General features: G+C 42.7%; 1 protein-coding gene across 2 annotated transcripts in view; it reads left to right on the top strand.

The window, feature by feature from the left end:
* Spg (sponge) overlaps positions 1-10,346 on the top strand; it is a 29,082-nt gene that overhangs the window by 16,062 nt on the left and 2,674 nt on the right. The window contains exons 5-10 of one of the 2 annotated variants that reach the window (XM_064131330.1): positions 5,450-5,534; positions 5,605-6,063; positions 6,622-9,035; positions 9,176-9,193; positions 9,341-9,503; positions 9,834-10,271. In XM_064131330.1, the coding sequence (XP_063987400.1) occupies positions 5,450-5,534; positions 5,605-6,063; positions 6,622-9,035; positions 9,176-9,193; positions 9,341-9,503; positions 9,834-10,271 (3,577 nt within the window). The remainder of the gene's footprint in view (positions 1-5,449; positions 5,535-5,604; positions 6,064-6,621; positions 9,036-9,175; positions 9,194-9,340; positions 9,504-9,833; positions 10,272-10,346) is intronic. The other variant, XM_064131331.1, reaches the window with a different exon arrangement.

The raw sequence follows: 10,346 nt of genomic DNA, 5'->3' as shown, positions 1-10,346 counted from the left end.
AATCACCCCGATTCCCCCCCCCCTATCCCTTATCATCATTAATCCACCCTTGCGACTGGTCCTGACTGTATCTGGTAATTTACCGAAATCGATGGTCATCAATTCGTGAAATAATTTCACGACGATAACTCGATATTTCCACCGGGTGGAGAGAAATGAAGGAATGGCTCTTGCACTCGAAGGTGAGGGAGATACATACCACGAGGTAGACTACTCAGCTTGCGAGGGCCATCCGAGCCAAGGTTTTCAGCACGGTGAATACACGGTAACTAACCGAGAACCTGTTCGCCCCATCCTCTGGCCGAACCCCTCGGCTCGGGTGTATGCGTTTTCTGGGCTCTTTAAAGTTCCTTCAATTTTTTTTTTTTTTCAACTTCTTCAAGCTCCGATTGCTTCTACGGGTGTTGAGAACTTTCCCCAAGTTCTCAGAATTTTATCTATTATCTACTGGAAGTACTGGTGTTATCAGAATATTCTGAAGGTCCTCAGAAGATTATTAAATCATTTTTACGATTTTTGCAATTTTTTCTCCCTTTTTTTTTGCTGAATTTCATTCCTTTCCTTAAAAAAAATGTTGAATTTTCCTTCCCTTAAAAAAACATTTTATGCCCTTTCAAGGCTACTTGAGGTACCTCCTCAGGTCCTAAATATGCTAATAATATATTTATCAATTTAATTTCGCCGATTCGGGGCAATTTTCAAGGCCATTTTAATCCAACCTTTCTACACCCACAACTACCCTTGTTCCCTAATTTTAATTTCTTTATTTTTAACGTCCAATAAATTAAATACCGCATAACAATAATTCTTCGTGTCATCCCCCACCATCCGCAAGTACCCAACAACCCTAAATACTCGGTCCACTCGATTCTCCCATTTATTTTCTATTTTTCTTTCTACTTTACTCCGCCAACTTCTCCACTTTTTCCTCCACTAATTTTATTTCTCTCGACTCGTTTGCCCCTCCCCCTCTCTGATGCTGCTCGCTTACGCAGCGAGCAAGGGCGACCCCGGGAGGGAAATGTCCCGGGGCTACCACCGTCCACCTGAGCCCCAGCCCTTCCCAGTGTTCATGGGAGATCTCTTGATTTTACCCTCACACAATTACACAAATACAGTCGGTGAAAGTCGTGGATGGGTAGAGGTATATCCTCGAGTTATACACGGAAATCCATCGGCTACTGGAACTACCTCGGAACACGCTATACACTTTAAGAGAATTTAAAAGAAGAAAACTTAATGAATGGAGGCAATCCACGGTCTCATTAACTGTTCTCAACGTTTATTGGTGGGCCAATGAGGGATCAGGGGTGGGAAATCCCTGGGGTCATTGATTCTGTCATGAGATAACGCTGATTACAATTTTTATCTAATTATTAATCGACTGATTAATAATTAGATAAAGGGAATTAATTTTCTGAATAAATAAAAAATGAGTTGCAATTTTATTTCGGATATTTAATGAAAAAATAATCAATCAGTAGATAATTGATAATTAATGTACTGCAGTAATTTTTTTCCTGCTAGAAATTAATTCATTAAAGTTTTTATCTCGTTAGTAGGAATGCAATTGTCATAATGGAGTGAGTAATTACGGAATTGTCTCCAATTACCGTCACTCCCCCTCCCCTCTGCAATCGATAATGAGAAAGCTTTTCGCTGAATATGAAATAAACGTTATTGAACTATGGGACACGGCCAATCTCGCGATTATTTGTTCTAATTGACCGCATGCGGGGGTCTCCCGGGATTTGACCCTGACATCCATTACTTTCAATCCTTTTACCGCACTCTGCGCCCAGACTCAATTTACAACTGAGAGCCAGTTTGCAACAGTGTAATCCTCTCGTTCCCTCGTTGTTAAAGTCAGGGGAATAAAACTGTTGGGAATTTAACGATATAAAATAATTTTTAACGAAGTACATTCGTCAGTCTCGTATGTTGACTTAATGAAAACAAAAAACATAATAATTTGACACGTTTCAAATTTTTATTGAGTGATTCACAGGGAAAAAATGAGTCGGCTCGGTTTTACTTGACGTTTCGGTTTTATTCTCATTCTTAGAAATTGAAAAAGACAGGATAGGAGAGATGCTACGTGTGTTGTATGTACAACTGTGGACTCTGAAAGAGGAGGTCGGTGCCTTCTTCGACGTGACGCCACTGCATACCGTATACATATACAGAGACCAACCGGTTATCATGGGTTTGCCTCCACAAATTCCCCTCACCAGCCACCCCCAGTTTCATCTTTGTCTCTTCAAATCCATATACAGATATGTACATGTTGTCAGGGGAACTGACATTTATCGAGAGGGTATATAAGAGAATATGTATCTACCGACACCCGGAGTAGATGCAAGAGAGGTCGAGGTGAAAGTCAGGGAATGGAGATAATTGAAAAATGTAAATTTTGATTTATCGAGAAGGAAATCAATTATTCAGGGGGGGGGGGTTAATTATTGACTGATGAGTGGAAAATTTCCGATTGTTTGAGGTGTTCGAAATATTCTGAAAAATTAAAAAATTATGAAATTAATGTCGAATCGGTTGGAACAAATTTTTGAACCCCTCGGGGATCTTCACCGGAAAACCTCCCTCACCCTTAGACTCAACACCCTCAGGACTGAATTTTCAGCGAAAAATAAACCACTCCCACAGGTGGAAACCAAAAACCCGAGTGTCAAGTCAGTAGATAATTCCATATCAGCGCTGACACGCTCCTCGTGTCATCTGATATGTTATTCCCTCCCCTCGCCCCTAAATGAAAGTATTTTTGATTAAAAAAACAATGGTCTTGATGGTGGGAGTGGCTCACATGTCCTGATAGAGAGTATCAGTCTCCTCGGAGCTGACATGAATAATTCTGTCGACCTCATGAGTAATTTTTTCATTAAAAAAAATATTCCCGGGTTGAAAATAATTGTTCAATTGAAAATAATAACAATCCTTCAATCCTTAGGGAGGGGAGGGGCTCTGGATTTTTTTATGCGGTAATTTTTGAGCGCAATTTTTATATTGATGGAGTGATTTTTCGCGAAGATATTTTTTTCTTTGAACGTGGGGAATTGTAGGGACACGAAGGAAGTCGGGTTGCGTTGAGGAACGATCGTTTATCTCCTCAACAGCAAAACCAGAGCCAATAATCGTGTTTGAACACTAGCTCAATGGTTGGGGAAGCCAACCAGAGAGAGTTGTATTAGAGTTTACTCGGGCCCTCCTGGGTAGACTGTAATTATAGCGGACAAGTTTGCTACTGAAACGGATCCGTACAATCGGCAAAATTACGTTACTGAGAAGTGCAGATTCTTCTTTCTTCGAATTTGCGATGAGTATAAGTTTCATATTTTATGGAAATAGAAATATTGCGATTATGTCTTGCGACGATTGAGTTGGGAGTCTCAAATGTCAGTGGGAGAAGGATAATTTTATGTTACGTCAAGTTTTATATTTTTAATCTGATTTTTTTTTGGCGGAACTCATTATTTGGGAAATTCTTAATTCTCGGGGGGAAAAAATAATATTCCCGCAATATCCCTCAACTCCTTCATTCCAACATTCCCTCTCTGTGAATTACGCAATCATCTCAGAATTATGCGAGACTTCACAGCAGAAATAATTCTCGAAATTTCTCACGACTGAGACATTCCCTGGAGTCTTCAAAAATCTCTAAATTAAATTAATTTTCATCCGAATCCGTCGATTCACCTGCGATTTAGATGATTTAAATAAAAATATTGCTTTTCGCACGAAAAAAATTCTCGACTTCTTCCCCTCAAGTATTCATCACCCAAAAAATTCTCAGCAATTACGTAATTATCGCAAAAGTATTAGAAAGACTCAGAAATATTTCTCCTCTGAAATTTCCTCTCAGACTCACTTATTTCTCCCAAAAAATCTCCAGCCAAAACGACGTAAATTTTCATCATCTTCCGATAACGGTTTGCGCTCGCATATTCTCATCGTTGAATATTCATGGTACAAGTTGTATCCATGTGATCCGATATCTTTGGAATGGGGCATAGGTCCCACCGTCGGACAGAGCCCGAGCCTGTCTCCACGCATCGAAGTCTCCCTTCGCGCTCCTCCCCTGCATTCCATCAGCCCATGGGGCCTTTTGGCCATTCAGAGGCGCTCTGAGTCCCAATCGGGCCCCAATTCAACTCCCCAGATAGCCCATTCTGCCCCCGCATTCATTGTCCCCCCACATTTTCAGGACTCGACGGATTTTAAAAAATTTTCACCTCATTTTTTCCCTTCGCATCTCGATAAATTCTGGGGGAGCAATTAAGCTGGACAATTCCAGCCCTTTCCAGCCCATTTTGGGGTTCCGGAGTGCCTTCGCATGTTACGCCCATGTGAAGTAAAATGGAAAGGGTGTGGGAGTCGTTGTGCACAACCGGAAGGCTTCTGCACGCTCGTACGCCGAGACTCATTTTTAGGTATCCCCAGGTCAAATTCCCATGAGGTAAAAAGCCCTGGACGGGTAATCGTGAAAGTGGTATGGCCTCCGCCATTTACTGCTGATTCCCCATGGGCAATTTGCGAATGGCAAATAACTTTCAGGCGTCTCCCAAGGATGTCATGCGAATTACCAGAGGTTTTCTCGAAATATTTGAAGAGACAAATTTTTTTCCCTCGCTTATTTCCCCCAGGAAGACTCAGGATTTACGTAATTGACAGTTACATAACTTGAGGGAATGCTCATTACCTAGAAAAATAAATACATAGGTAAACAAATTTTTTTTTACATATTTATTATATAACTTTTATGTCGGGTGCGTTAAAATAGTTTTTTTTTTCGAATTCGACGATTCCTCGAGGGAGATGTTGATTGACAATTGATTTTGCAACTCCCTGCACTTCCTGGGTAATTAATTACGTACCCTCCACCCCTGGAATTAGAAAATTCGGGGCAAAAACGAACCCCCTCAGCGAATTTGGAGTGTGGGTGGTACAGTCTCCTCGGAAACTTGTGCGAATTGTTCGCCAGTTCGAAAATTCCCCAACGAATTTTTAATTATTTCATTTTAATTACATAACCCAATTAAGTAACGTCAAATAACGAGGTTGTCGCCGGAAGAAATGTTGGGTTAATTAGAAATGATCGTTAGGGAGTGTGAGGGGAATTTTCAGGTGAATTTTAAATGTTAAAAAATTCTGTGCACGTTTGGTCATCGGCTGGCACTCCACCAGAAACCCTCGCGCCTTATACCTGCATTCCATTCGCGGGGGGTGTTCACGGGGCACCGGGTATAGGCGGATTTGAATACATCGGTCGTAAGGCATGCGCTCGGGGTCATGGGAACTTGAATAACTTAACGCCAGAGCAAATTGAGACAATGGAAATTTTTCTGATCGATATTTATCGTAGAAAATCATAGAAAATTTTTTAAAAAATTCTTCAGTCAGAAGAGCAATTACTCACTTGTCTCTTAATTAATTACAGAAAATTGGGGCTGGATTTGGTGCCTCGTCAGGGCGCTCACATGGTGGATCCCGACACGATGTCCGTGGTGGAGCTCTACCACGTGGTAATTACCCTACACTATCTCCTAAAAAATATTCTTGATGAACAATTTATATCACTGATTTATTTCTCAGCACGTGCAGAGCGCGGAGAACTCCCAGGGTGCATCGGCCCGGGGAACACTGCGCCGCAAGGAGCACAAGAAAGTCCTCACTCATCACCTGTACTTTTGCATGCGTGATTTTGGTCATTCAGTGGGTGAAGACGCGGAAATTTACTTCTCTCTGTATGATTCACGACGTGGACAGTACCTGAGCGAGAGATTTTTGGTGAGAATATCGAAGGAGGGTTTCTCAAATTATGTGGAGAAGTTGCACAGCAATTGTACGATATTCACGGACCTTGGTAATGCCGATTTGAGCCGTGACCTGTACGTTATTGCTCATGTAATGCGATGTGGACGAATGCTTTACTCGGATTCGGGTAAAAATAAAGCAGGAAGTGCCATTTACAGGAGACCCCATGGAGTGGGTGTCTTGCCACTGGCTGAGGCTGCACAGGATCATGCTGAAGAGTTGGAGATGACGTTCAAGGTAATTGACAGAGGTTAATTAAAGTTTGAACCCGAAGGCAGGAAAGAAAATTTTATGATGCAAATTTTATACAAAATTCAAATTACGATTGATAAATTTTTTTTCTCGGCTGCTCATTAATTAATTCGTAAAAAAATCAAATATTATGCCACGTTTTAATTGCAAACGCCCACATAAACAGAAAACTTAGACTTGTTTAACCCACCCCAGGATTATCTCCAAAACTTACTTCATTCAGCCACCATTAATATTTAATCCTCTCCCGAAAGTTGAGGCCTCGGAAAAAGAACAACTTCGCGAAGCTCTCAAACTTCACTTATCCCGGAAATAAAAACTTCAACCCAAAGATCATTAAATTCCCACTGCAATCCCTTTGACCGAAAGTTCCTTGAACATTGCGAGGACAATAAAAGGAGTACTGTCAACTCCATGAACGAGGAATCCGACAACAATAAAATTTATAGAGAATGAAAGTTTGAAAGATCCGGTGATTTCAATTCAATTTCCCCTCGAAAGTCTTCCCAGTTATCCAATTATTCACAATGCAAAAATTATCAGGTATACCAGGGCGAAGAAAAAGAGTTCCACCAACTCCACGAGCAGATTATTCGCAACAACAAGTGCTCCTCGCTACCAGGTCAACCTAACTACGGAATAGTAGTTTCGTTGCGTGTTCTCCATGGAGAGCTTTCACAAGTACGCGATGAGAATCCCCTCCTCTTTAAAAACATAAGCCTGACCCGTAAGCTCGGCTTTCCGGACGTTATAATGCCAGGTGATGTGCGAAATGACTTGTACCTGAGATTGGAGAGAGGTGAATTCGAGCGTGGTGGTAAGTCGACGGGTAAAAATATCGAGGTGACAATGCTGGCCCTCGATGCTGAAGGACAACCTCTGGAGTCCTGTCTGTTCGGTGCAGCAGGTGCTGAGGGTAGTTCCGAGTACCAGAGTCTCGTTATCTACCATCATAACAGCCCCTACTGGGGTGAATCCGTGCGATTAGCAGTGCCAATAGACAAATTTTACGGTAGTCACATTAGATTTGAATTTCGTCATTGCTCGACACGTGAAAAAAATGACAAAAAATTATTTGACTTTGCATTTGTCCGGCTAATGGATCCGGACGGTGGTGCCACCATTCAAGATGGCTCACACGAGCTCTACATATACAGATGTGAGGAACGTGCCAAATTGGATTCCCTCAGTTATCTCTCACTGCCAAGCAATGCTAGAGAACCAAATTATCCGGGGATTCCCCCGTTTACTAGATCCCCCAAAGAGGCTGTGTTCATAACTACACTGCTGTGCAGCACCAAATTAACCCAGAATGTTGACATTCTGAGTCTTCTCCAGTGGAAGGCACATCCTGACAAAATATCGGAGGCCCTGGGTAGGGTCCTCAGGCTCGATGGTGAGGAATTGGTGAAGTTCCTGCAGGATATCCTGGACGCACTCTTCGCCATGTTCCACACGGAGGACGGAAACTCAACGACGCACTCTGGTCTAGTCTTTCAAGTGCTGGTGTCAATCTTCAGTCTTCTGGAGGACTCCAAGTTCGAGCACTTCAAGCCGGTGATGGACGCTTATATCTCCGGACACTTTGCCGCTGCCCTCGTCTACAAGGGACTCCTGAGTAGTGTTCAACACTGTGCGGAGTGGGTGACAGCAGCTGAGAAACAGGAGCCGATCATGAAGTGCTTCAGATCGTTGGAGTACATCTTCAAGTTTATTATTCAGAGCAGATTGCTGTTCGCCAGGGCGACTGCTGGACAGTATGAGGATAGCTTCCGAAGGGATCTTTTCTCGGTTTTTGTGGCGCTCAATAAAATGCTCACGTTTCCGTATGAGATAGTGCAGGATTCACAGCGGGCGTTGCTGATGTCAGTGTCCGCTGTCTTCGAGGAACTCACTCAGCTTCTGCCTGCCATCGAGGTGGCCAAACTTACGTGTACGATGTTGGATTCAATCCCTCGGGATCCCCGGCTCCAGCTGATTCAAGCGAAACTCCTCGCAATCAAGAATCTGGTGACATCGTCTCTCTTCCAGGACGATGAGAGCCGCAATCTCCTCCTATCGACGATGTGCAGACACTTGAAGACCCACTTGGCTAGGAGAGAGGAGCTCAGAATGTGCACTGATATCCTAGGGGAGATCCTCAGTTTTCTACATAAACGAGGAAGGGACACTAACAAAGTTAACAACTGCATTCATCACGATATAGAAACACTGTCCATTTCCCTGCTGGATATTCTGGTCCAGACGATCCTAATAATTATCAATGCAAACGGGCCAGTGCTGGGGTGCCTCGTCGCCTGTCTCATTGGCCTTCTTCAGCAGCTCGATGAGTATCATTACGCGAGACTCTGGGAGGAGCTGTCCCGAGGGGGAGAGAGAAAACCTCTCAAGGATTTTCTCCTCAGGGCCTTCCTTGTCCTCAAGGATCTGGTCCGACAGGAGATCTTTCCACCTGACTGGCTCGTCATCAGGATGCAAGCCAACAGCGTCATTCTGAGGAGTCTCGAGGAGTTGGCGCAACCTCTCGCCTTCAAATTTAGACATGGAAACTTTGACTCGCAATTGTGGTCCATGTACTTCAATCTCGCAGTCGCTTATTTGACACAGCCATCACTGCAGCTCGAGCACTTCTCCGAGGTGAAGAGGGAGAAGATCGTGGAGAAATACGGGGATATGAGGGTCCTCATGGGCTTCCAGATACTCTCGATGTGGTCTAATTTAGGGGAGAAGAAATTGGAATTTATTCCGGGTATGGTAGGACCTTTCTTGGAGGTCACACTTGTGCCTGAGAGCGAACTCAGGAAGGCGACTCTTCATATATTCTTCGATATGATGGAATGTGAGCAGAGGGCAAGGGGAAGCTTCAAATCCGTCGAGTCGGAACTCATTGATAAACTGGATATTCTTATCAGTGAGAACAAGGGGGATGACGAGTATCGACAGCTGTTTAATACTATGTGAGTAACAAATGGATAATTTCATTTTAAATTAATATAATATAATCGATAGCTATTGAGGAAGAGGAGATATTTAATTTGAAGGCGAGCTGGAGGGTGTGGGGTTGCATTAATCATTGTGATTTTTTTTCATGCTACAGGGAGCATCTCAGTGCTGTGTAAGTCTTGGAGAATAATTTTTTACATTAGAATATTAATCGAGGAGATGAAAAATTCAATGTCAATTTTTTTACCTGTGTGAAAGATTAACTTTAAGAATAATTAGACTAAATAGAGTCATTGGTCAACTTGTTTGATTAACTCAGGTTATTGGATCGAGTGCAGTCCGAGGATCCAACATGGAAGGACAGTGGTACCGCATTCATTACCTCGGTTACTCGACTTCTCGAGAGATTACTGGATTACAGGAACGTTATTCAGGGAGACGAGAATCGCGACAAGCGCATGTCATGCACCGTAAATTTACTGGTAATAAAAACAAACAGTTCCAACAATATTATAAAACGATTCACGTTCTGGCAAATGAGTTGTTAACACTCTGCCAACCAGTGTGATAATTGACCGTGAATTTTAACAACGCCACGTGGCTGGGATCTTTATAAGCATCCTTCACTCATTAGCAAGCGACAGTTAACGATCAGATACGCATCCACGTGATAGAAAATTTATTTTCAATAATTTTTCGATTCAATAATTATTAGACTTGCAAAATATCTTCTTATCATTAGTAATAGTCGAGAAAAAATCAAGTGTGAGGGAAAATTTTGAAAAATGGGACCTGTTTCGCTGTTTCTTCAGAACTTCTACAAAAATGAATTCAACCGCAAGGAAATGTACCTCAGGTACATATACAAGTTGCATGATCTTCATCTTGCGGCTGAAAATTACACAGAGGCTGGATTTACAATGAAACTCTACGCCGACCAGTTGAGCTGGGATGCAACGACACTTCCCGCTGATCATGCTCATCCCCAGCAGCCCGAGTGGCAGAGAAAGGAGGTTCTCTACCATCAAATTATTCATTACTTCGACAGGGGCAAGTGCTGGGAAAAGGGCATTCCCCTCTGCAAGGAATTGGCTGTTCTCTACGAAAATCGTCTGTACGATTATGCTAAACTCAGTCAGATTCTCAAGATGCAGGCCAAGTTCCTGGACAATATTTTGACGCAATTGCGACCGGAACCGGAGTATTTTAGGGTGGGATTCTACGGACTCAGTTTTCCACTGTTCGTCAGGGTAAGAAAACAGTTTATACTGAGAAAGATATTCCGGCAGAACTTCCAGAGAAAAAAAAAATCTTTTGAAGTTAAA

Source organism: Diachasmimorpha longicaudata, chromosome 12 (genome assembly GCF_034640455.1).
Source record: "Diachasmimorpha longicaudata isolate KC_UGA_2023 chromosome 12, iyDiaLong2, whole genome shotgun sequence".
NCBI lineage: Eukaryota > Metazoa > Arthropoda > Insecta > Hymenoptera > Braconidae > Diachasmimorpha > Diachasmimorpha longicaudata.
This window is presented reverse-complemented; position numbering and strand designations above follow the sequence as displayed.